The following is a 27,645-nucleotide window of genomic DNA, read 5'->3' on the forward strand; positions in this document are numbered from 1 at the left end:
GTTGAAATGTTTTGGGATTTTTTGTTGTTGTTGTTTGGGATGTTTTATTTTTTCTAGCGTTTTTTGGTGGGGGGAAGTGTCTCACTATGTAGAACTCTCTAACCTATGGAGAGGTAGCTCTGTAGTTAAGAGCACTTGGCTGCTCTTGCAGAGAACTCGGGTTTGGTTCCCAGCACCTACATCAAGATGTTCACAGATTTCTGCATCTATGGCTACAGGGGATCTGGCATCTGCTTCTGGCCTCTGAATATGCCTACACATACATGGTGCACATACACACACTCAGACACACACATAAAATTAAATAAGTAAATCCTAAAATACTCTAGCACAGGCTGGCCATGAACTCTCAATCCTCCTGTCTCAACCTTCGAAGTGCTGGGACTCCAGGTGTGTGCTGATACACCCAGCCTGTTCTGTTTTGAACATAAAAGGAAAAGTGGTAACCAATATCCCTTTGCCATATTTAACTAAAATTTATATATTTGTAAGTGTACACATTTTTCTAGATAAATTTCCTTTATGTGGCTCTAGGGAGGTACAGTTACATAAGGACAGTGCAGGAGAGTTGCCACCCAAACAAATACATGTAATACAGTCACCAGCTGGGCAAGGTAGCATGCATGCACCTGTAGTCTAGCTACTGGGAAGACTGAGGCAGGAGATCACTCTGGAGCCTGGACATTTATGTGTGTGTGTGTGTGTGTGTGTGTGTGTGTGTGTGTGTGTGTGTGTGTGTGTGTGTCTTTCTGTCTGTGTATGTGTATGCGTGCATATGTCTGTATGTGTCTGTGTGTGATAAGATCATCTGAAAAGCACACTGTGATCTACATAAACATGCTCCAAACATCCAAGTCATGAATTAGGATTGAAATACTGAAATTCTCTCTGCAAAAAAACATAGAAATAGTAGATAAAAGAATAATATAGGCTGGGCGTGGTAGTGCACACCTTTAGTCCCAGCACTCAGGAGGCAGAGGCAGGCTGATCTCTGAGTTCGAGGAATATATATATATATATATAATATTAGTTTTGGGGATGTGTAGTTCAGTGCTTGCCTATCATGTTCAAGGTGTGGACCAGCACCCACCACCAAAAAATAAAACAACAAGAAAAAGTATTTGTGGTGCTCTGTATTCACCAGACATTACCCTCATGCTATTACCACCATTAGTAACACACATTTCACAGAGAAGAAATACTTGTTTTTAGAAGAGATTCCAGAAGGTCCCAAAACAGACCCAGATGGCAGACTGATGACAATGTGTGAAGCCATGAGCTGCCTGGGAGGCAGGAATTCATCCCAGGGTTATGAGAAAGCTATTCTCTGGCCGGGTCCAACACCCAGGACAACACAAGAAAACTAAGACGCATAAAAACATACCTGAAACCTTCTCAAAACACTTAAGATCTCTCCATGGGCGAAGAAGCCCAATGAGGGAATTCCTTAGGAGTCTACTGCAGTGAGAAAAAAAAGCCCTCAAAGATGCAGGAGTGCAAATTTCAAAAAACAGCTGACAGCCAGGCACGTCGCACACACCTGCACTCAAACAGCCACTCAAGAGGCTGAGACGATTGCATGAGCCCACTAGTTGCAGACAGGCTATGCAAGAGCAGACCCCAATTCATAAAGCAAAATGAAACCAATCAGGCTGCTTTGTAAGCTCAATAACAGTACTTGCACGGTTTATGAGACCCTGGGTTTCATCCTCAGCACTAAGAAAAAAATATGTTCAGGTTTCTGTTTTAGGGTCCATATAGTATGCTTGCCTAGCATGTCCAGGGTCCTGAAGTCCATCCTTAAGAGTAAAAAGTGAGTGAATTAATTCATTAGTGAATTCTTCATTAGAAGAATGAAGTCCTAAGAAGATTTGGGATGAACTAGTAATCTGCAAACTTTTGCTCAAGCTACCAGCTACCGTGTGGCTAAGGTGATGACACTGACCACATGAAACCAGAAAGGAGACTTCCTAAGGACACGCCATATCTGCTTCCATACTTAATTAGAGCAAAGTGTTCCAGGGCTGGGTATGTGACTCAGTGGAAGAGTGCTTGCCTAGCAGCACAGATGAATGGATCCTTGATAATTTAAGATGTATATACATCGTGTAAAAATGGTTTTTGGAGCTAGAGAGGGTTTAGCAGTTAAGAGCAGTGACTGTTCTTGTGGAGGACCTGGGTTTAGTTCCCAGCACCCAGGTGGTGGCTGACAACCATCTGTAACCCCAGGTCCCAGAGATCTAAAGCCCTCTTCTAGCCTTCACAGGCATTACATACATGTAGCGTAGCGTACTTATATAGCAAACAAAATACTCATAAAAATAATTACAAAAAATTTTTTTGGTGTGAGACAGGGCCCACTATGTAGTCCTGGCTGGCCTGGAATATGCTTTGTAGACCAGGCTGGCCTTGAACTCAAAGAGATTCCTCAGCCTCTGTCTTTCCTTAGTGCTGGGATTAAAGGCATCCCCTACCGTATCTGGTCCAAAAAATGATTTTCAATTTAAAGATTTCTTTTTAGCCAGACATGGTGGCACATGCCTTTAATCCCAGCACAGGGGAGGCAGAGGCAGGCTGAGCTCTGTGAGTTTGAGGCCAGCCTGGTCTCCGTATCAAGTTCCAGGCCAGCCAGTGCTACCATATTGAGGAGGACTTGTCTCACACACTCACGAAAAGGCTCTTATTAATTTCATTGATTTTTTAAATCTAATTTTTGACTTAAAAAAAAATCTGTGCTGGAATTGAACACATGGCTTCATTTTGCCACTGAGATATTCTCCCACCCCTTGTTTGCCTTTATTTTAAAATATTCTTAAGTTGCCCAAACTGACTTCAAAAAGCCCCTGCAGACCATGTATGAATTTAGGATAATCCTGCCTCAGCCTCCAGAGTAAGGAAGGTGGAGCACCTTCCCTGGCTCAATTTGAAGTTTTTGGGGGGTGTGTGTGTGGTGTGTGTGTGTGCGCGTGCACATGTGCACACACGCAAATGTGCTATGGTGCTCATGTAGCGGTCAGAAGATAACATTTGCAGGTTGGTTCTTTTCTTCCTTCCACTGTGGGTTCCTGGGATTGAACTCCGGTCATCAGGCTTGCACAGAAGTGCTTCTGCCCGCTGAGACATCTCTCTATCCATATAACTCTTAATTATGTCTAAATAAGTAAACAAAATAAGTTATTGTGATTAGATTTTGCCTTTTTTTTTTTTTTTTTTTTTTTGGCCTTTTGAGACAGGGTCTCCCTGTAGCCCCAGCTGTCCTGGAACTCACTATGTAGACCAGGCTGGCCTTGAACTCACAGAGATCCACCTGCCTCTGCCTCCCAAGTGCTGGGATTAAAAGCGTGCACCACCATGCCTGGCTGAGACCCATATCTAAGAAGGCGAGAACTACCTCCTGCAAGTTGTCCTCTGACTGCCCCATATTAGCATGTTGTACGTGTGATGACAAAATTTTCTTTTTAAGGCTGAATAATATTCCATTATATGTCACATTTTTTCTATTTTATTCCTTGGTCTTTAGACATCTGGCTGTTTCCATCGTGTGTGTGTGTGTGTGTGTGTGTGTGTGTGTGTGTGTCTGTCTGTCTGTCTGTCTGTCTGTCTGTCTGTGTGAATGTGGGCACACACATGACACAATGCACTTATGGAGGTCAAAGGACAACTTTTGGGAGTTGGTTCTCTCCTACCATACGGGTTCTGAGGATTGAACTTAGACTGTCAAACTTGTATGGCAAACAACTTTACCTGCTGAGCCATCTTGCTGGCTCTAAATTATAAATCCTGAGTGAAAATATTCGAAGACTGATGTGCCAAGAAACTAACCTCTGAAGCTTTCAGCCAATTGAAAACCAACCTCATAAAGAGGAAGACATTACAACAGGGCTCTTGAAGGAAGGGAGAAATCTAAGACAAAAGCAAAGCAGTGAAAGCTGAACTACATAGGCTGGGCTACAGCTCAGCGGGTAAAGACGCTTGTCACCAAGCCTGACAACCTGAGTCTGATCTCCAGAATGCACATAGCAGAAGGACAGAACTGACTCCTGCAAGGTGTCTTCCAACTGCCACATGCTCACCATGACACATATGTCCCCCAAACATACATCGTGCACACAGTTTTTAAACACGAACATTGAACACACACAAACACATTTTAGACAAGGTCTCACTATGTAGCCTTAGCTAGACTGGAACTTTTTATAGACACCAGGCAGGCTTTGAACTCACAGAAATCCACCTGCTTCTGTCTCCTAAGTGCTGGGATTAAAGGTGTGACCCACCTACAACTCTTGGCATTGTATGATGGTTTTTAATTTTTAAATTTATTTTTATTTTTATGTGTATGAGTGTTTTGCCTAAGTACATGAAAGTATAATTGTGTGTGCATTGCTCATGGAGGTCAAAAGAGGGCACCAGATCCCCTGGAACTGGAGTTACAGGTGATTGTTAGCCACCATGTAGGTGATGGGAACTGAATCGAAGTGCTCTGCAAGAGCAGCCAGTGCTGTTAACTGCTGAGCCATCTCTACAGCTTTTTTATTCTTAAATGGTACATAGTGATTTTGAAGATTAAATGCGTGCAATGTATTTATGCATATGTATATATGTATGTACATGTACATATATACACATATGTGTCTAGTCACACATTCCTATATACTGTGGCATGCTTTAGAGCTGTATTAATTAACTTGTATCTCACCTTATTCCACAGTAATTGCCTTTGAAGCTTAAATGCTGAGAGGGAAGGAGGCAGCAATTTTGCTGTTCTGTAGAGCCAATGGAAAGATAACTTCTGTGTCTTTAGAATACACAGCTTTAAAAGCTCTACTTTCAGTTCCCACCCAGAATAACACACTGGCGGCTCTTGCCTGGCTTCTATGCTGTGTTTAGCCTTCAGGGTGATATGGTCTGATAATTAGATAAAAGAGAGTTCCAAGGGCCTGTTTTGTCTTCTGTATGATGCAAGGTGTAAGGACAGATGAGGCATAATGTCAGCCTGTAATTATTCATAATATGTATGAGAGGGAGGAGAAATATGGGCAGATATCACAGTACAAAAGAGGGCTAGAAGCCAGCAAGGTGACTCAGTGGGTTAAGGTACCTGCCACCAAGGCTGATGGCCTGAGTTCGATCCCTGGGAGCAACACGACAGAGAGAGAACTGCCTCCCCAAAGTTGTCTTCTGACTTCCAACATCCATGCTGTGGCACAAGGGGGAACCCCCCCACACACACACAAATAAATGTAATTTTTACAAAGAGGAGCCGGGGTTGCAGCTCATCCGGTAGATGCCTGAAGCCCTGATCCTCAGAACTGCATAAACCCAGGCATAGTGGCACATCCCTGTAATCCCAACACTCATGTGGAGGCAGGAGGATGAGGAGTTCAAAGTCATCCTCAGATACATAGTAAGTATGAAGCCATCCTGGGATACATGAGACCCCATCTCAATCATATATATATATATATATATATATATATATATATATATATATATGTCAAAATGAATGACAAGTGTGTCTTTGCATGGGGCAGACTGTCTCACAGGAACTGGAAGGTCTTGGAGCATCACAGTCAATTGAAGCCCTCTGGGTCTACACACAGGGATGCTGCAAAGCAGCTCCCAGAAACCCCAAGTGTAAATCAGCTTTATTCATCCGATGAGGTATTTGATCAAAGCTTGTAGGGAAGTCAAACTTGTTTCTAGAAAAGCATTTTAAATATTTTGCCAATCTTCTTACAATGCCATTTTTAAAAATAGATAGGTAGTCAGAATATTTTAAAGGTTTCTTTAGCAATCATTAGAGCTCACTGTTATTCAGCTGCACTCGAGGAGCAGTCTGGAATCACTGACATTTCCAGACTTCAACTTGCAAGGACTTAAAATGCCACATGTGAATGCATTTACCGACTGGGTGGAAACAGGCCTAGCTTATTTTCCAGCAACGTGCATCCATGTCCCTTAAGCACAACAGCCATCCCGGTCTCTGCTGAAACACATGGCTTTCCACATCAGTTTTCTAGACCTAAAGCACAGGGTTTGTATTTTTTAGCTCAGATCTGTGTTGGCATGTATGATAGCCTCCTGTGAATTAACTGTTTATCACTCAAGAGGAAAACAAAGCACAAGGAAATGCTCTGGGAAGGAGCTAGGTGTGGTACAGGCTGCAACCTCAGCTACAGGGAGGCTAAGCAGAAGGGCTGTAAGTCCCAAATCGGTCTGGGCAACTTAGTGACACCCAGCTCCAAACTGGAGAAGGCCAGGATGTAGCTCAGGGCTCAAGCTCTTGCCTAGCATGTGTGTGGCCATGGGTTCACTCCCCAGCACCTCAAATGCAAACATTAAGACACATGATTGTGTATATGGTATGTTTTTTTGGAAATTAAAACATAGCCCCAGAAACTTCCTGGTAGGGAGACCTGTAGGGAGACCTTAAAATAACCTGAACATTTCTGACACTTTTGCAGGAGAGAAAATGTATAACTTCCACTATGCTAAAAAATTAGTCTACTGACTTAGAATCCTTACCCTTTCAATGTAATCACACACAGCTCCATTAAACTTATTAAAATTGGGGCTGGAGAGATGGCTCAGTAGTTAAGAGTACCCGTCGCTCTTGCAGAGGACTCGGGTTTGGTTCCCAGCACCTTGTTCTAGTTTGATTTCTCTTACTGTGATAAAACAGTGTGGAGGTTTTGAATGAGAATGTCCTTCATAGGCTCCAAGTATTTGGACATTTTTGTCCCCGGTTGGTGGTGCTGTTTTGGGAGGCCTTAGAAGGCGTGGCCATGCTGGAGGAAGTCTGTCACTCAGGGCAGGCTTTGAGAGTTCTTAAGCCTTGACAGATTTCCAGGTGCTCTCTGTTTCCTATGCCAGTTTAAAGATGTGAGTGCTCTGCTTTCTGCTCTGATCACTTCCTGCAGCCATGCTTCCCTGCCGAGATAGACTCTAATTCCTCTAGAACCACAAGCTCAAATAAACACTTCCTTCTATAAATTCCCTTGGTCCTGGTGTTTATCATAGCAATTGAAAAGTAACTAATGCAAACAGAGGCAGGAACTAAAGCAGAGACCAGCTGCTTACTGGCTTCCTTTCCAGACTCCTGTTCAGCTGCCTTTCTTATTCAGCTCAGGCCCACCTGCCTAGGGATGGTATTGCCTACAGTGGGCTGGGCTGTCTACATCAATTAGCAATTCAGAAAATGCCACATGCAGACATACCCACAGGCCAAAAGTTCTGCAGCCTTTAAAAGTTTCAGCATTTAAAAGTCCAACTTCTCTTTAAAAATCCAAAGTCTCTTAACTGTGGGCTCTCATAAAATCCAAAATAAATTACAACTTTCTCACTCCAAAAGGGAAGAATCAGGGCATAAAAGCAATCACATTTAAGCAAACCCAAGCCAGCAGCGTAGCTCCAAATCTTGTAGCTCAATGTCTGACATCTAGGACTCATTCATGATCTTCTGGGCTCCAAAGGGCTTGGGCAGTCCCACTTCTTTGGCTTGGTATCTGCAACACACACAGTTGTCTTGTAGGCTCAAGCTACCTCCACTCCATACCTGTCCTTGGTGGTCATCCCATAGTCCTGGCATCCCATTAGGGGCCTCTACCACAATTGAGGCAGCACCTTCACCAATGTCCTTCTGGCCTCCTGCAAGGAAACTCTGACCCTATCACACAGTGCCAAGCTTCAGCTGTGCTCCATGATCCCTTTATACCTTCAAAACCAATACCATGTGGGAGTCTCTTTCACTATGCCAAGTTTGGTTGCCAGCTTGATGTGCAGCATTGCCCCTGCTCCCACTGGGCCACAGTTTCTGTGCACTGACTGACCCTGAGGTAATATTTCCCAGGTGATTTTTGTCTTGATGCTGTTGTTTATTAATCACAAATGATTTTTCAGCCCCAGCTAATCGATTGTTCCAATAAAGCAAAGGTTTCCCTTCAGTAGTGCTAGTCTCTTGTTCATTACAGCAGACTTTTCAGCCCCAGCTGACCAGAAATCACAGCTTCTTAATTCAAAACATCACACAACTGTCCCAAGAGAACCTTTGAGGGACTCTCCAACTTTGCTCTGGAACTTCACAATCAGGCCTCCATTGTCTGTATTGTGCATTATCTTCTAAATTCCCACAACAGCTCATTAAGCAATTTTCCAGCCCAAAGCTCCAAAATCCTCCATTTTCCTCCCACAAAACAGTCCAAGGCATAAAAGCAACATGGTCACGTCTATCATAGCAACACCCCATGTTCCTGGTACTAACTTCTGTCCTAGTTTACTTTCCTATAGCTGTGGTAAAATACTGATCAAAAGCAGCTTAGGGGAGGAAAGGGCTTATTTGGCTTACAGGTTATAGTCCACGAGGACAAAGGGAGCAAAAGTGATTAACGGGGTTAGGACGGCCAGTGAGCACTGTCGGAAGAAAGCCCTTCTGGGGAGGCAGGTTCAGTGATACAAACAGCTCCAGATTCAGTGAAACAGCTCCGTTTATTCAGTGGTGCTTAGGGAAAATATAGTGTGGAGGCAGTAGCCAATGCTTCAGCTGATAGGTGCTCATAGTATGCATTATTTACATGTGGCAGTAGGCTCCTATTATCCGACTATGGGGCAATGCCTAATCATCATATAGAAAAAACCTGGGGGTAGTTTTTACTCCAGGTAACTATGGCAAAGGTCATGTTTTAAATGAGGTCAAGCATCCGTGCTTGGTGGCACTTTCCAGGTAAGTCAGGCAGGAAGCCCCTGCTGAGAAAGGAGCCAACCTTAACAGCAGGGTTCCCCAACAATAGTCCATCATCTAGGGAAGCCAAAGCGGAAAACAGAGGCAGGAACCTGGAGCATGAACTGAAGCAAACACCATGGAGGAAAGTTGCTTACTGACTTGGCTCCATGCTCATGATCTGCTGCTACCTTTCTTATACAGCCCAGGCCCACCTGCTTAGGGATGGCACTGCCCTGTAGGTAGGCTGGGTCCTCCTACATCAAGTATGAATCAAGAAAATGCCCCACAGACATGGCCACAGGCCTTTCTATGGTCATAATTCCTCAACTGAGGTTCCCTGCTCCCAGGTCTGTCAAGTTCATAACCAAAATTAACAATATAATATGCTTCTAAAGGATAAACTATGTCTTACAAATATTGTAAGGAAGACACTTGGGTGATTTGGGGACATTGGTGGGATAGATTCTTTAGTATATACTAATATATATTTGTACTCTGAAGTTTGAACTATAAACCTGTAGTAAGTAAATTATTAAGTAATACAACTATCTTTACAGGTAACAAAACACCTGAATTGAAGCCAGTGAGATGATGGCTCAGTGGGTAAAGGCACTTGCCACAAGCCTGACAACTTAATTTCCAGGTCCCATATAGTGGAAGGAGTGATCCACAAGGTGTCTCTGACCTCCATAGGTGTACACATACCACACACACACACACACACACACACACACATACACACACTAAATATAATTTTTTTAAACCCTGAGTTATTGCATTACAACCTTCTGTAAATTATTTGGGAATAATGAGTTACAGAAGATTTAACTACAATGGAGAGCCGCAAAGAGTATCAACCTTGAGCTTTCTAACTGTAGTTCTTGTACTATCTCTGTCTCTTGTAAAGGAAGATGTGCTCAGATGAACTGGGAAAGGGTAAATTGGTGCAATGACATACTGTTTCTCCCAGCAGAGGAGAGAGGAGGATGGGGGCTATGAGCTGGCTCAGGGTGGGTACTGATGTGATTAGGGAAGTGCTCACACAGGCTAATTCTTTTCAATTTTTATTTTATGTTTATGAGTGTTTGCTTGCAGGTATGTATGTGCCCATGTCCTGCAATGATGGTAGAGGCCAGAGAAGGGTGTTGGATCCCCTGGAACTGGAGTTACTGATGGTTGTTAGTCATTATGTGGGAGCTGGGAACCAAACCCAGGCCTTCTGCAAGAGCAGCCAGTGCTTTTAGCCACTGAGTCATCTCTCCAACACCATACAGGCTAATTCTTGACTTAGTGGTGGAAAAGTGTAGTAATCAGGTGCAGAGAAGAGAATGTAAGGGCATCCTGGAAGGAATGTAGGTATAGAGACCCGCAGATCCCTGAAGCTCATTGGCTGGCCAGCCAAGCTGAATCAGATGAACTTCAGGTTCAGTGAGAAACTCTATCTTAAAAATAAAGATGAAGAGCAATTGGGGAAAGACATCTGTCAACTTCTGGCCTCCACACATGCTCACAGATGCATGTCCACCCACACTAATACACACACACGTGTGCGTACACACACACAACATGAATCACTGTCACTAACAATTTCTATAAGTAGATTGTCTATGTTATGGGCTACCTTAACCTCTGGCTTTTTTTTTCTTTTCCGTAGTTCCGAACTTTGGATTAACCAATTCATAGCTTACTTGACTCTGCACTTAAAAATAGAAAGAGGAGTCAGATGTGGTGGCACACGCCTTTAGTCCCAGCACTCAGGAGGCAGAGATAGTTCTTTGTGAGTTCAAGGCCAGCCAGGGCTACATAGTGATACCCCATTTCAGAGAGAGAGAGAGAGAGAGAGACAGACAGAGAGACAGAGAGAGAGAGAGGGAGACTCAGAGGTCCAGAGTTCAGTTCCCAGCACCCACCCTGGGCAGCTCACCTGGAACTCCAACTCCAGGGAATCAGATACCCTCTTCTGGCCTCCACAAGGGAATGGAGACTCAAGAGCAGGCTAGGATCTCCTCCCCATAGAAGGGCTTGAATAAAAAGACACATTAGGGCCGGGCGTGGTAGCACACGCCTTTAGCCCCAGCACTCGGGAGGCAGAGGCAGGCAGATCTCTGTGAGTTCAAGGCCAGCCTGGTCTACATAGTGAGTTCCAGGACAGCTGGGGCTACAGGGAGACCCTGTCTCAAAAAGACACATTAGAAATAACTCTATATATTTGAATTGGTAGGTAGTTCTTTTCCCAAACCAAATTCAGTCCCAACCAGAGGTACAGAATATATTGCTTTTACATTTCTACAACCTCAGGAGAGACTTGAAATTGATGCCTTTCAGTTACTTATGTGTGAATAAAGGGAGAGTCGGAGAAGACTTTCTCTTGTTTTGGAATAGTGAGCAAGAAAAATGTGTGTAGTGAGGGTGAAGGAGGCGGTTAGCTATTTCCAGTTTCCAGATTGTCTTGTCTGATTATGACTGTGAAGCTTGCTCTGTCCTGCCGGCACTGTGCCCTAGGGAAGGAGGCCTGGCCTGGCAGCTGGGCCCAAAGGCAATCAACTTGGATCTGCAGCAACTTTTGCAGAGTGGGGAGACTATCCAAGCCCTGTGTGTATTAGAGGACCAGGACTCAGCCAGAAGAGCCTTGTCCAACTTGGTCAGGATGAGAGAGACAGAAGTAAATTTCAGAAGCTAAGACATTGTGCCAAAGATGTGTCTGACATGGAAAACGGCTAACAGCAGCAAGGGAGGGGGCATTGAAGGCAGGAGAGTAGCTACAGGGTATGATATGGGTAGAGGTCTGACCCAAGAAGCCATGCTCACGTTTGCATGGAGGGTTCTTAGCTCATTTTCTGTTGCTGTAACAGAAAACTGGAGTGCTTTATTTAAAAGGAGGTTAGTTTAGCTCACAAATGTTGAGAGGTAGAGGGATCAGGAGTTCAAGAACAGTCTCAGCTAATTAGTAAATTTGAGGTCAGTCTGAGCCACATGAGACAGTCTCAAAACAAAAGGAAAATCATAGTACCAGTGTCTATTGGACACTGGGGAGGACCTCATGGAGTAACATAGCAGGAGCTATGCAGAAGAGAGATTCAGGGGAAGTGCCAACCTCTCCTAAATAGCCCATTCTTTTAGAAACCAATCTAGCTCCAGGAGACCTGCATTAATCCCTTCTGAGGGTGGTGTGCCCATGAACTAATGACTTTTCAGTAAGCCCCACCTCTGAAAGGTTCCAGCACTTCCACCCCCCATGCTGGACACCAAAACTCCAACACATGAATCTTTGGGGAACATGCTTATATCATTTAAACCCCAGCAGGTGGTATTTTTTAAAGACTCATTGATTCTACAACTTCTTTTGGGCAGTGATTACACAGCATATATAACTTCATATCTCATGGGATTGGCACCTATTGTGTTAGCTTTCCATTCTCGTAACAAAATACCTGAGATGATCAGCTTAAAATGAGGAAAGGTCATTTTGGCTCAGTTGCAGAGGTTTAAGTCCAGGTTGGCCCATTGTTTTGGGGCCACTGGTGAGGCAGCACATTGTAGTAAGGAGAACATGGTAAACCAAAGCTGCTGACTCAGGGCAACCAGGAATCGAAAGACAGAAAAATGAAAGACTCCTGTGTGCCACAGTCCCCTATGAGGGCATGCCTCTATAACCAATAACCTTTCACTAGGCCCCGCCTCTTCAGGTTTCTACCATTTCCCATAGTGCTAAGCTGGGAACCAAACCTTTAACACATGGGCCTTGGGGGAACACCCAAGGCCCTTGTACCTCTTTGCTTTTATTATGTGTTAAACTTCATTTCTTTACATATTTTGATTTTTAGAGATAACATCTCTATTCCTGTAGATCCGCTGGCAGCAAGCTCCAGGGATCCTTCTGTATGTCTCCCCAGTGCTGGGCTCATAGGAGCACATGCAGCTTTTTACATGAGTATTGGGGATCCCAACTCAGGACCTCATAATTGCATGGCAGGCGCTTTACCCTTGAACCTTCTTTCAGCTTGGAATTCTTTTGTTTTAAAAAAGACTTATTTTCAATTATCTCTTTGTGTATGTCTGTATATATGTGCATGTGAGTACCAGTGCTCAGAGAGGCCAGAAGAGGGTGCTGGATCCACTGGAGCTGGAATTATAGGTGATGGTGAACTGCCAGATCTTGGTGTTGAGAACCTGAGGCTGGAGCCATCTGTTCAGTCCCTCAGTCTGGAATTCTTGAATTTCAGCTGGTGAGAGACTTAACCAGACTCCAGGGCAAGGGGCTCCATTCCCTTCCCATGTTCCCATAATTGTCCTACCCTGCCTCACTGCTCCTCTGTGTTTTCTGTCTTCACTGACAAAATGAGGTAAAAGTGCCTTGTTTTGGGGCTTTCAAGCTCTACAATTCTATGGCCAATGATCAAACAATGAACAACAGAGTATTCACAGAAGCAAACTCATGCAACTTCCTGTAGCCAAATTCTCAGAACCTAGAGGCTAACTTAGCTGAAGAAACTAGACAATTCAAAGGAGGTGTCATGTACACAAAAATATGAGCTATTTTCTGCTATGATCTAAACATGACCTGAAAAAAAAATATAAAGAAGATTTGATCATTTTTTATTACATTTATTTAGTGTATGTGTGTGCGTGTGTATACATGTATAGGTCAGAGGACAGCTTGTGAGAGTTAGTTCTCTTCCTTCACCCTGTGGGTCCCAGGGACTGAAATCAGGTTGTGAACTGGCCTCCAGCTCCTTAGGTAGCTGAGGATGACTTTGAACTCCTGATCTTCCTGCCTTTACCTTCCAAGTGTGGATACTGCAGGTTCGTGCTGCCATACTCAGCTAACATATATACTTTAGCACATGAACTTCTTGTCCCTGTTCCCAAGAATGAAAGATATGTCAGAATAATGACAATGAATAATCATAACCCTGGCTCTTTTTTTTTTTTCTTTTGAGACAGGGTCTTCCTGTAGCCCCAGCTAGCCTGGCACTCACTGTGTAGACCAGGCTGGCTTTAAATTCACAGAGATCTGCCTGCCTCTGCCACCCGAGTATTGGGATTAAAGGTGTGAGCTACCATGCCCGGCTATAACCCTAGACTTTAAAAATATTATTCCAGCAAAATGACAAAATTATGTATTTTCAAAATATAAAAATGCTTAAATGGTATAGTTATACTTAAAATTTTTTCCCTTTATTCAAACCATATGCATTTTGTTAGAATTTCAGTCCAAACAGTCTACCTGAGAGTGAGAGAAATGGACTGCTACTTGGCACTTAGTTTGACATTTAACTAAGTCACTCTCAAAAAGCAGTGTGGGCTGGAGATGTAGTTTAGTGGTAGATCATTTGCCCAGCATGTGCAAGGCCTTGGGTTTGAGTCCCAATAACTCAAAAAACCAACACCCCCCCCCCCCATAGAAAACCCAGTGTGGTCCCTCTATGCCCCACTCCTGTAATCTCAGAAGAGAGGATGATACCATTTTGAGGGCAGCCTGGACCACATAGTGAGACAGGAACAGCAGCAACTAAAGTGCCTTGGGATACCTTTATCTTGTAATTCTCAAGAGCCACTAGGACCTACACTTTAAAATTTTCTGGTTGTCTGTGACATCTGGTGGCCTTTCTACCTATGAGCCTGGAATGGCCTAGAAGGCCTCCTCCTCTTCCAAGTCAAAGCAGGATTTGGGACCCTAGGGTTTCAGTTCTTAAGACTCATATGTACCTTTCACAGGCTCCCAAATCTCATCTTCCTCTGTCTCTGTCTCTGATCTTTTGCTATAGCTACAAACTTGAATACCTCATGGGTAACAAAAAAGAATGAACAAAACAAAGCTCAAGGAAAAAGGACCGCAATTCAGACTTGGAGAACCCGGCTGGCCCACACTTCTCCTTTCCTATTTTGCATGGCTTAAGGGCATGCTCCTGAACAAAAGCCAAGCAGACCTGGGGGTGGGCGAACTCGATGAAAATTTACAGTTTTCGCGGTTTCCCAGGGGATGGGCTCAAATTCTTCCTTATCTTCCTGACCATGGCTTCCATTGCAGAACCTCAGGACAAGATTTTTAAAATGCTGGTGAAAACCAGGAGTCGCCTGGAGATGGGAGAATGTGGGGCCACAGACCTAAAGGCTGCTGTCTGTCTCTCGCCCTTTTAGACGCTACCACGGAGATGGGCCCTTCAAAATAGCAGCTGTGGTAATTTCCAGAAAGATCAGACATTTTAGCTCAGTAGGCAAAGGGCATATACCCCAATTGTTTTGTTAGGGGAAGAGGAATTTACTGTTTGTTTGAATATACTGCTTGCCTGAATTTACTGCTTGAACTTACATGTTTAAATTTACTGCTTGTAACCAATTAACTCAACTGGAGACACAGGCATCCAGAGATAGAGGCAAAGTGCTACATCCCCTGGAGCCTGACCTGTTCTGTGTCATGTCATGTCTGCTTACACAAGATAAAAAGAAAGAGTCATACCAGGCACATACCAATCATCTCTCCCCAATTGAGACACCTGAAGGGAGCTGTAACATTTTTCTTGTTTTAAAGTTATTGGTTTGTGAAATGCTTGCTTTGAAACTATTGGCTGTATAAACACAGGCTTTTGTGTAACGGTTGTGGGAGCCTATATAATCTTTACCTAAAATTGCCTCAGGGTCGATCGCTCTGACCAGACCTGCGTGTTTTGGGAAGGACGGTCAGCCCTAGCTAGCTGGTTTAATAAAACTCTGCTTGATTCTTGCATCTCCATACTCGTGCATTGTTCTCCAGAAGAGACCCACTGAGTCACGGACCCTAACAATTGGGATTAAAGGAGTGAGCTGCCATGCCCAGCTATAACCCTAGACTTTAAAAATATTATTCCAGCAAAATGACAAAATTATGTATTTTCAAAATGTAAAAATGCTTAAATGGTATAATTATACTTAAATTTTTTTTCCCTTAATTCAAACCATATGCATTTTGTTAGAATTTCAGTCCAAACATTCTACCTGAGAGTGAGAGAAAATGGACTGATACATAGAATCTACTTGGCACTTAGTTTGACATTTAACTAAGTCACTCTCAAAAAGCAGTGTGGGTTGGAGATGTAGTTTAGTGGTAGATCAGTAGATCATTTGCCCAGCATGTGCAAGGCCTTGGGTTTGAGTCCCAGTAACTCAAAAAACCAACACCCCCACCCCATAGAAAACCCAGTGTGGTCCCTCTATCCCCCACTCCTGTAATCTCAGCAGAAGAGAGGATGATACCATTTTGAAGGCAGCCTGGGCCACATAGTGAGACAGGAACGGCAGCAACTAAAGTGCCTTGGGATACCTTTATCTTGTAATTCTCAAGAGCCACTAGGACCTACACTTTAAAATTTTCTGGTTGTCTGTGACATCTGGTGGCCTTTCTACCTATGAGCCTGGAATGGCCTGGAAGGCCTCCTCCTCTTCCAAGTCAAAGCAGGATTTGGGACCCTAGGGTTTCAGTTCTTAAGACTCATATGTACCTTTCACAGGCTCCCAAATCTCATCTTCCCCTGTCTCTGTCTCTGATCTTTTGCTATAGCTACAAACTTGTAGACCTCATGGGAAACAGGAAGAACGAACAAAACAAAGCTCAAGAAAAAAGGACCGCAGTTCAGACTTGGAGAACCCGGCTGGCCCACACTTCTTCTCCTTTCCTATTTTGCATGGCTTAAGGGCATCCTCCTGAACAAAAGTCAAGCAGACCTGGGGGGTGGGCGAACTCGATGAAAATTTAGTTTTCTCGGTTTCCCAGGGGATGGGCTCAAATTCTTCCTTATCTTCCTGACCATGGCTTCCACTGCAGAACCTCAGGACAAGATTTTTAAAATGCTGGTGAAAACCAGGAGTCGCCTGGAGATGGGAGAATGTGGGGCCACAGACCTAAAGGCTGCTCTCTGTCTCTCGCCCTTTTAGACGCTACCACGGAGATGGGCCCTTCAAAATGGCAGCTGTGGTAAGTTCCAGAAAGATCAGACATTTTAGCTCAGTAGGCAAAGGGCATATACTCCGATTGTTTCTAAAAGTCCAAGGCTCAACTGGCCACATGCTCCAGCCCTTCGCGCTGTAATCGGACCGGTGGACACCTCAGCTAGTACAGCAAGAGCGCGTGAAATTACCTAGTTAATGCAAGCCCTGGGTCCCCAGGTGAGGAGCGGAGGTACGAGCCTTGGCGGTAAATCGTGTTTCCAGTCGGTTTTTTTATCCCCACCTTTAAGGGGGCCCTCTCTTGCCCTTTTAGGGTAACCGCGCTGGTGAAGTTCTTAAGTGCTGCGGTCCCCTCGCCGTAAAGTGCACAGGGCTGGACAAAGTCGTCCGTCTGTGTCTCCTAGCAGGCAGCCATGACAAGGCTCTCTTGGCGCGAATTACAAGGAAAACCAAGAAACACTTTTTAAAAAAGATTCGTGCCCAAGACCTGGAGTGACGTTACCGGGGTGGAGCTGTGCGGGGGCTCGAGGACTAGCTCTACGAAGTTGGGGACCCGGGCGTTGGTACCCGGAGGACACGGGGGCACAAAAGTTGGGGAGGTCTGGCCGGGGGTTTCACGAGCACACTTTCCCTCCGGTTGGCGGAAGCGTTAAGACTTTTCTTTATGGCGTCACCGAGTACCTGCCTGTAGAAAGGCCCCGGCTCCGTGACGTCACGCCCCACTGACCAATGAACGGCCAGAGCCTGCGGGCCCCGAGGAGGGTTGTGGGCCCTCCTTTTTGTGAATGAAGCTCCACGGAACATCCCTCCTGGGGGGTCCTGGGGAGCCGCGGCCCGCTGAGCTCGGACGCCCAGGCAGCAGCGTCCCCAGCCGCCGAGGACGCGCGCTCCCCCCGGGCAGCCCCAGCCGCCGGCGCCAGCTGCGAGCCTGCGGCCCGGAGGAGGGTTGTGGGCCCTCCTTTTTGTGAGTGAAGCTCCAGGAACATCCCTCCTGGGGGGTCCCGGGGAGCGGAGGCCCACTGAGCTCGGACGCCCCGGCAGCAGCATCCCCCTGAGAACGCGCTCCCCCGGGGCAGCCCCAGCCGCAGGTGCCAGCTGCGGGGCCCCCGAGGCGCTGGTGGCGGCAGCACGCGCAGGGCCCCTAGCGGCCTCGGCCGAGCAGCCGGGCCATGGTCTTGGTCCTCTGACGGGCGGCTGCCTCCCCGATGAAGCGCAAGAGCGAGCGGCGCTCGGCGTGGGCCACCGCGCCCCCCTGCTCGCGCCGCAGCTCGTCCACCTCGCCCGGCGTGAAGAAGAGCCGCTGCTCCACGCCGCAGCAGCTGCACCGCCTGGACCAGCAGGACGACCTGTACCTGGACATCACCGGTGAGCCGGCGCCGCGCCCCCCGGGCCACCACACCCCCTCCCGGCTCCCGGCCTCCCGAGGCCGCCCCCGCCGCCTCCGCTGCAACTTTCTGCGCTCCGCAGCCCTGGGCCGAAGGGTCACCTTTCCGCACCGCGGGCGGCAGCCCTGCCCTCGGGCCCCGGACGCCTAGGTCCCTGCTCCTGGCTTGCAGGCGCGCTCCGTCCTCACCCTGCTCGCGCCTCCTCGAGGGCGCCGCTCGCTCGCCCCTGGCCAGTGGCCCCAGCCCCGCTGCGTCGTAGGAATGCATGGCATCCCGCCGGAGCCCCTGGTCGTGTCCCTAGTCCTTCCTCGCGCCACCGCGCCCTCCCCAGGGACCTCTGCCCTCCCTCCCCAGACTGTGGGTGGATAGCCTTGGAAGCAGTCGGGTGCGGAATGCCCCGGGGTGTCACTTTTGAGAAATCCCGGGCAGCCTGAGGAGGTAGAGAAGCAGCCTGAGGAGCGGCTTTTCTCAGTGCTACAGGTCCGAAGAAACCCAGTTTGGCCGCCGCAGGCTTCGCGGGGATTGAAGCCAAGGCGTGCGGTAGCTTTCGGTGTGATGGATGTGGAAACGCGGAGTCAGCGGCGTAGCTGTCTGCGGGGCTGGGGGAGTTTGCGGTTTTCTGTGGCGCGGGTTGTGTCTCAGCCTGTGGAGTTTTAGGAAACCATTTCCCCTCCCTTAGCCTTAGGCATTGCCAGGTGGGCTGGATTGGTGACAAACATTCGTTTAGGAAGTGTTCAGACAAGCACAGAAATGCAGTAGAAAATATATTCTGGACTGATGGACAGCTGGAAAGTCAGATCCATTTTAAAGGAAGCTGAGAAGAGAGGGAAGGCTTCTAAGGTTTAAAAAAGGAAGAGGAAGGGGTTGTCTTAAGTACGTGTCCCTGACTGGCTATGTGCCCTGGTCCACTGGTGACCCTGCAGGAGGAAAAGCCAGTTTTACCCAGCCTAAGGCTTTAGATCCTTCTGAGGAGATGTATGCTGGTACCGGTCTGCACATCCCTTCTGGGGTTTCTTACTTGGACACCTTAGAAGGAGCTTTGCTTAGGGGTGGGTTAATATGGGGTCAAGTGAAAAACTCAGTTCTCAGCGTACACATGAATATACAGAGAAGAGTTCGTCTCAGAGCCACAGGAGTGTCCTGTAAATGTAATTAATGTTGTCACATTCTCCTGGGTCTTTCCAGAAATAGCCTGGACACGCACACATAGTATCTATTCTCTGGAAACCCATTGCAGGGCGGCATACCACCTGTTTGGCATTGTTCTGTCGGCACAGTATTTCTTAGCACAGCGCTTGCTTCCTATTGCTGCATCCAAAACCTCATGTGATTTCAATTGCTACCTAGGCCAAAGTGTGTGTGGTTTTAAAGGATAAAACTATACAAAGTTTATGAATTTAGATGTTTTATGAGTTTAGACAGTTCTCTGTTGAAGATTTAGGGATTGCTTCAATAATAAATATTGTCAGTGGTACTGGAACTGCCTTGTACATCCTAGGTAAGCTCTCTAGCACTGATCCACAACCAGCACCCCAGCAGAAAGATTTTTGACAGCGAAGTCATTAGAGTAAATCCTCCTTTTTCGTGGAGATAAAGTGTAAAGTGGTAAGGAAGCCATCAAGGAATTAACCCTAGAAAATGTCAACAACAGAGTACTGAGAGATCTGGTGCGTTTTACAAATATACAATCAAAATACTGTTCAGTTGCCAGCCCTGCTGATGGAAGGGCCCAGCCTTGGTGGAAAGTTCTAGCTCCAAGGGAACAAGGCTCGCAGCCCCCGAGTAATAGTCTCAGCTCCCTAAAACGGTCTATTTCTGTGTGATTTGTAAGACAAATTATAGTAACTTTTTTTTTTTTTTAATACAGGCTCTCACTATATAGTTAGCCCAAGCTAGCCTGGAATTCACTGAGTAATCCACACTAGCCTTAAACTAATCATCCTTCTGCCTTGGCCTCTTCAGTGCTGAGGTTACAGGCGTCAACTCCCATACTGACTGGACAGTAATTTTGGATGCAGAGGTCAGATTACTTTTTACTTTCATTATTTATTCTGTGTGTGATGGGGATGGTGCTGAAGGAAGGAGGCTTAAGGTTTTGTGGGTAGCAAATGGCAGCTGGCACCTTTATTCTTAACTTGTTTTTCCCTCAGTCAGTATTTTCTTAATTTAAAAAATAGTACATGCACAGTTTAAGAAAGTTAAACAATACCAAATGAGATACACAAACATAGTTTGTTCTTTATTTTATCCTTTTCTTTTGTCTTTATTTATTTATTTACATTTGTTTATTTGTATGTTGGTGCATTTGGTGAGCTTGGGCCCTAGTGCAGGTGTGGAGATCAGAAGACTACTTGTGGGAGTCAGTTCTCTCCTTCCACCATGTAGGTTCCAGGAATTGAACACAGGCTGTCAGTCTTGGCTGCAAGTACTCTTACCAGCTGAACCATCTTGATGGCCCCAGGATGTTGTTTCGCGTTTGTTGTTGTTAGGTTATTATGTAGTCCCAACGGGCCCAGAACTCTAGACCAGGCTGGCCTTGCTCTCACAGAGATCCTCCTGCCTCTGCCTGCTGAGTGCTGGGATTGACGGTGTTGCTCAGTGCTATCGTATTGAAGGCCTGAATCATGATTTATTCAATCATAGTAAGTGGGGATCTGGGAATGCCTTAGGTGCAAATGGCTGCAGAGGCATCGGTGTGGGGTGTGCGTAGCTGAGATTGCATTTATAGAGTGAGTTTCTGGAAGTGAAAATGCTGGGCCAGCATATACATGGATGTGTTTCTCACAACTGGATTTGAACTGCATTGCTGCTGTGCACATTTATGTGCAGACTTTTGTGTGGACATGCTATTTAGTACCTTTAGATACATAAGTTGAAGTATAATTCCTTAGTTGAATGATACATTTTACATCCTTCATTTTACATCTTGAGGTACTGCCAGACTCTTCCAAAGTGGATGCACTGTTAGCTTTTCTACCATTGATGTGCCAATAATGTCTACATTCTTGCCAACACTTGTTACTGAATTGGGAAGACTTTTCTGTCTCAGACTTGGTTTGTAACAATTAACGTATGCTGTCTTTTTTGCCTGCTTTGCCTAAAACTTTTATTTGGAGACCTGTTCTCACTAGCTCAGATTACCTCAAACTTGCTATGTAGCTGAGGCTGACTTTGAACTTCTGATCCTCCTGCCTCCATCTCCTGAGTGCTGGGATTGCAGGTATGAATCACCATGCCTGGTTTTATGTGGTGCTGGGAATTGAACTCAGGGCTTCATGTGTGCTAGGCAAGTGCTCTACCAATTGAACTATGTTCCCCAGTCCCTCAGCCTTTCTCTCCAAAGTCTCTTGACATTTTTATGGGGACCTATTTAATTCATAAGTTGGATTCCTGAAGGTACCAGGGTATTTGATGTGTGGCATTTCATATAGAATATTTATGCCTATTTTTCTGTTCCCATCCCCTGCTGTGTGATCTCTCTTCTGTTGTTTAGTGTCTGGCCACCGTACTGCAAAATTGGGGATTTACTCTTACTAGGAGATTACTTAATAGGGATTTAATTCCCAACCCGGCTCAGTTGGGTATTTTTTGTTTATTTGTTTGTTTTGGGGGGTTTTGTTTGTTTCTAACTTGAGCTATATTCCTGGTATACCATGAGAACCAAAGTTTCTAGAGACAGGTGAACTGTGTAATTAAAGTTGCTGAGACCCTGAATAGACACCAGAAGGAGCTATTACTACTCAGGGAAGCAGGGAGAAAAGAGGCAGTAAGGAGGGTCTCCAGTGGATTGAAAACTAGGTAACTAAAGTTGAAGAAATACCAAAACAAACAATTGTTGAACACAGACAGGAATTTGATTTTCTTATGAACCTCCTTGGTGCCAGGGTTTTTCGGTTTTTGCATCCCTTAAATAGGGCCCTCCACTAAATGACAGTGCAAATTTTCCTCTTTGTTAATAGAGTAGAAAGAAAAACCTCTTCCCTTTCCTCCTTTTTTTTTTTTTTTTTTTTTAAAGACAGGTTCTCACTGTGTAACCTTGGCTGGCCTGGAATTCAGAGATCCATCTGCCTCTGCTGGATTTAAAGGCATGCCCCACTATATCCGGCTTATATAGTTTTGTTTGAGAGAGAGTCAGGCTCAGTATAGCCTTGAACTCCATACGTAGCCAATGATGGCCTTGCACTTCTTCTGATCCTCCTGGATTTACCTGTCTAGTGCTGGGATTACATAGCTGGTTTATGCAGTGCTGGGGGCCAAACCCAGGGTCTTGTGCATGGCGGACAAGAGCTCCATTCCCAGCTTCTGCTTTAAATTTCTTTATTCTCTCTCCCTTGAAGTTTTCTGGTGTTTGCCATGACTTAGCTTTTACAGGGTCTGTATCATAACAGAATTTACTGGAGAAACTGTAGTTGAGGTCAGAGGAATCACTTCCAAGCAATGGTTAACCTTGCAGCACTAATACCAAATGAAATCAACAGGCACAGCACTGTCCCCTCCTCTTTCTCTTTAGGAGCTTTCAAATTCACAGTGGACATCATTAGTCTGGGGAAATTTATTCATTAATTCAAGAAGTATTTATTGAATGCTTACTATGTAAAATCCTTATACATATTCATTGTTTGCAGTGATGGAAGTATATTTTTCTGTAGAAGAGGAAATGCTATTACGCTATTAGGAGAACACTGAGCCAGAGGGGGAAATAAATTCATTTTCATTTTTCCATATTGTAGCTAAAGTGACAGAGTTGCAGGATTTGAAACTCATCGCAATACTCAGTGTTCATCTGTCTTCCTGTCTGTGATTTGTTTCTGTACTCTTAAATTTGTGGCATCTTGTGAACTTGTTTTCTTGATTTCTCTGCCTGCCTGATTCTTTGTCTTCTCTGCCTCTTGTGGTTCATGTTATTTGCCTTGAATCTTATTACTTGGGTGTTCCAATAATACATATAGGCAAAAAATTAAGTTTCAAATGCTGCTTGGCTGATGGCCATAGGGTGACTGGGCATCCAGGTTGGGGCAGGTGGAGTTACCGCCCAAGGACCAATACTAAAGCCATGGAGCTGCCAGTTGGTGCACATTGTGGATGGGGACAAATAGTTCATGTTAGGGTTAGGGAGAGCTGAGCTGATACTGTGCTGTGGGTTTTTAGGATGTAAATAAAAGGTGTAAGTGCATATGAATAATTTCTTGAAAAAAGTATGGTAGTCTTTGAATTGATAGGGAGGTGTATATGTGTGCAGTTTTTACACTTTTTAATATTTTTTGTGTATGTGTGAGTGTAGAGTGTGTGTGTGTGTGTGTGTACGCGTCCTGTGTCCTGCACTGCCTACAGAGGCCAGAAGAGGATGTCAGATGAGAGCAGAAGACACCTTGCAGAAAGTCTGGTCTCCTCTTCCACCATGGGCTCTGGGGACAGAACTTGGGTTTCAGGCTTATGCGCCAAGTACTTTACAAGTTGGTCCATCTTCAGGCTCTATGTATGTGCTTTTAATTTTAAAAATTACATTTCTTTATTTGTGGTGTACCTGCCAAGGCTAGTGTGTGGAGGTCAGAGGACAGTCTACAGAAGTTGGTTATCTCTTCTACCATGTGGGTCCTGGGAGTAGAACTCAGCTCATCAGGTTGATGAAGCAAGTGCTTTTACCCACTGAGCCATCTCCCAGGCCCCATTTGTGTGTTGCGAATGATCATCTCGAGATAATGCAACCTCCACTCTCCTGATGAGGGTACCAATCAAATGCTGGAGATTTGTGGCTTGGCCAAAAGAATGGTTTCTGTTTGACAAAGGCACGACTATCTGACTTTTCCTCTTTCAAATAGGAGAACCCTGCTTCATAGTTGTACATAAATTATTTGGTTGATTGAACATTTACTAGTTTATCTCCTGCCACTGAGGCAAGTAGACGTGTCCTAACAGATGCTGGATGAATAGTGTTTGTAAAGTTGAATTTGGAGCTGAAATGAACTTGGACAAATGAACAAAACAAATACATTATTCAGGTCCTATATGGCGCATGCTATATCCCAAATTGACCATCATTACAGCCCCCAAATCTCCAGATCTGCTATTCATCTGTGATGGCTAATCCTGGGTGTCAACTTGACTGGATCTGGGATTAACTGAAATGGAAGAGATCTTCTTGATTGGATCATCTGAAGCCGGAAGACACACCCTAAATGTGGGTGTTACCTTCTGATGGCAGCCCATATAAAAGGCCAAGGCAGAGGAGAATGCCAGGCTTCTTGCTGCTTGCCTTCTCTGTCGCTGGTGAGTTCCTCTTGCTGCTGTATACTGAAGACTAGCTGATCTTTTGGAATTCATCAGACCTTCAGCGCCAGATTGGGCATCCAGCCTTGTGGACTGAGCAACTATGGATTCTCAGCCTCTCCAGTGTGGTGCAGCCATTGTTGGACTACTCAGACTCTATCCTGTGAGCTAAGCTGATAAATCTCTATACATATATATTCATTCTACTGGTTCTGTTTCTTTGGAGAACCCTGACTAATACATCATCTAACCAATGCATAATGAATGATAGTCCCAAGTGCTAAAAATAGAGCCAGATTTTGGGGCTGGGGTGGATCTGCCTGCCTGCTGTTTGTTTTCTGTTAATTGACAAAATATAATTTTGAGGGTGAGGGGTATATTAGAGAATGACCCGGCTGTGCAGTGCTTGAAATCTTTAGCTGTTTCTGAAGAGCAGAGTCTGTCAGGCCAAGCCAGTGGGAGACTTAAAGACTCAGGGGAACATTTGCTTGGTCCCTGCCCCTTGCTGGGAAGAGTACAGGCAGATTGTTCGTAACCTTTTGGAGCTTCTATTCTGTGTGTGGCAGATTTGCCAGGAAAATGAAGTGAAAGGGATGCGTAGGAATGTGTGTGGCCTAGTGCTCAAATGCTGAGGGCTGCAGCTGCATGGTGCTCCTGGGTTACCCGGGTGACAGCGGTGGGGTGGCCAGGAGGAGAAGGTTACCAGGCTGGAAGGCTCCTCCCAGCAGAGAAACACATGCCATCAGGGAACCCAGCTGTGCTCTTCCCCCACTGACAGCTCTGGGCTGCCGGTGCTACTGGCGCAGTTGTGTCCTGCCCGAGCATTCTTAACCCTTCCAGAGGCCCTGAGGGTTGTTTTTTAAAGACTTTCAAGAGCAGCAGCACACCAAGCTCTGACTTTGTTCTTGAGCTATTCTGATGTGTCCTCATTACCCTGAAGGTTGCTAAGTTTAGGTACACCTTAATGCTGAGGCCACATGTGAGGGCCACAGGTAGAAGGTATTGAAATTAAATAAATGCATGAGATTCCTTCTTGGGCCAACTACCTTTTTTTTTTTTGAATGATTAATTTCAAGCTTGACTATAAGCTTGACTATGCCCTAGTCTATCCATTTTAAAACAGTATTTCATGGATGGTCACTCAAAGATTTGATCCTGGAATAACCTATTTATTGGCAGGCCTGGTCTTTTTTAATTTGCTTGCTTATTTGTTTGTTTGTTTGTTTGTTTTGTAAAACAAATTGCCTTCAGAAGCCCGTCTATACTGTGTAGGAAACAGAGAGAGGGTGAGAAGTTGGATATAAATAAAATTATTTTCCTTTCTAACCTTAGCTACAGAATATTTTGCATCCATGTAAATCTTCAAGATCTTTTCTGTTGAAATTATCTTTTTATTTTGGGAAGGGGACAAAAAACTGGACAAGATTGCTTGTGTGACACCTGAAAGCCATTTGTCGCCTAGGATAGGCAGCCTTACCAGTTGTGTGGGTGCAGGGCTTGTTTAGGAAAATGTGGAAAAACTGGGTTAGAGAGACCTAGTTCCATAGGAGCTAGCCAGTCCCCCTTCCCAATAGTGTTTCTTTATAGTAATCTTTTGTTTTTTTTTAGCTTCCAAAGTAATTCATTTAGTTTCTAGTTTTTAAAGATGCCTTTACTTCCAATATTATGCAGAGATTATCATAGAAAACATTTTCCAAAATAAGATTGATTTAAAAAGAAAAACCAACAACTGATTTTGGGTCTGGAGAGATGGCTCAATGGTTTAAGAGCACTTACTACTGTTGTGAAGAACCTGAGTTTAGTTCTCAGTACCCAAGTTGTCTGGTTCAAAACCTCCTTTAATTCCAGCTTCATTGGATCTGGTATATTCTTCTGGCCTACCTGAGCACCTGCACACATGTGCTATACACACACATACTGCACATAATTAAAAATTGAAAATCCTTAAAAAAAAAAAACCCTTTAACCTACCCAAAGTCAAAGATGTATAATAAAATATTTATTTATTTATTTATTTATTTGTTTGTTTGTTTGTTTGTTTGTCTGTCTATCTATCTATCTATCTATCTATCTATCTATCTATCTATCTATCTATCTATCTATCTATTTATGTGTTGTGGAGTCAGTTCTCTCCTTTCTTTGTGTGGGTCCCAGGGATCAAGCTCAGTTTATCAGGTGGCAAGTGCTTTTACCTGCTAAGCCGTCTCTCCAGCCCTGAAAGTCGAGGGTACTGGAGTGCAATGCATGTGTCTCATCTGGACTCTGACTGCTATGGGAGTTTTACGCCCTTTTCTCTCTTTTTTTCTATAGCTCTTCATGGATACTGCTCCAGCAAACGTATTCGGATCCTTGACTACTTTACAGTTCTTTCTGATTTTAAATAGTAAAATTTGATCCGTGAGTTGTGGTTCTTGGTCCTGTCCTGTCCTGTTTGCCTGGCCTCAGTTTAGTCTTAGGTGGCAGATTCAGCTCTTTAACTGAAGATCCCCTTTGGTGACTTTATGACTTAAGCTGGTTTGTCTTCCTTTGAAAAGAGTCTTGGTTTCTGTGTATACATAATACCAAATGTGGTTTCCAGGATGTTTTATTGAGTTAATTATGAATGCTAAGTGATATTTTTGGTAATACTGAAATTCATCTTTTTTTAATTGAACTATTTTTGTATGTTCTCGCTGAAAGAAAATTTACAATTAACTGTTATAACAGCTTTTTCTTATAGTAGTTCTTCCTACTTTTTAGGCATTTCTGTGCCTGCTGGGCATGTTTATAACTTTATTTGTTCCATGAGGCAAGAGGGAAATTTCATGAAATGCTAACTTAAATTTGGGGAACAGCAAAGTGTTTATATGTTTTGTTTTGGGGACTAGAAAGGGGAGCAGTTGAGCTGGGGACCCAGGACCTCATGCATGCTAAGTAAGCACTCTACCACTGAGCTACAACCCTAGCCTCAATATTTTATCTATCATCTATCTATCTATCTATCTACCTATCTATCTATCTATCTATCTTTCTATCTATCTTTCTATCTGTCTATCTATATCTAATCTATCTAATCTATCTATCACATCTATCAATCATCTATCTGTCTATCTATCTATCTTCTATCTATCATCTACCTATCTATCTATTTATCTAATCTATCATCTATCTATTTATCTATCATCTATCTATATCTATCATCTATATCTATCTATCTATCTATCTATCTATCTATCTCTATCATCTATATCTATCATCTATCTATCTATCTATCATCTATCATCTCTATCTGTCTATCTATCTATCATCTATCTATCTATATCTATCTATCTATCTATCATCTATCTATCTATCTCTATCTATCATCTC

The 27,645-nt window shown here is 44.5% G+C and overlaps 1 protein-coding gene across 1 annotated transcript in view; it reads left to right on the forward strand.

Moving 5' to 3' along the window:
* Positions 1–17,741: 17,741 nt before the first annotated feature.
* The window catches only part of Cdc14b (cell division cycle 14B), a gene marked incomplete in the record, with an annotated part of 126,801 nt that continues 116,897 nt past the window's right edge, over positions 17,742–27,645 (forward strand). The window contains 1 exon segment of the mRNA XM_017794870.2: positions 17,742–18,010. Coding sequence (XP_017650359.1) covers positions 17,851–18,010 — 160 coding nt within the window.

The sequence above is a fragment of the Nannospalax galili genome, unplaced genomic scaffold (assembly GCF_000622305.1).
Source record: "Nannospalax galili isolate Female #2095 unplaced genomic scaffold, S.galili_v1.0 scaffold467, whole genome shotgun sequence".
NCBI classification, from domain to species: Eukaryota; Metazoa; Chordata; class Mammalia; order Rodentia; family Spalacidae; genus Nannospalax; species Nannospalax galili.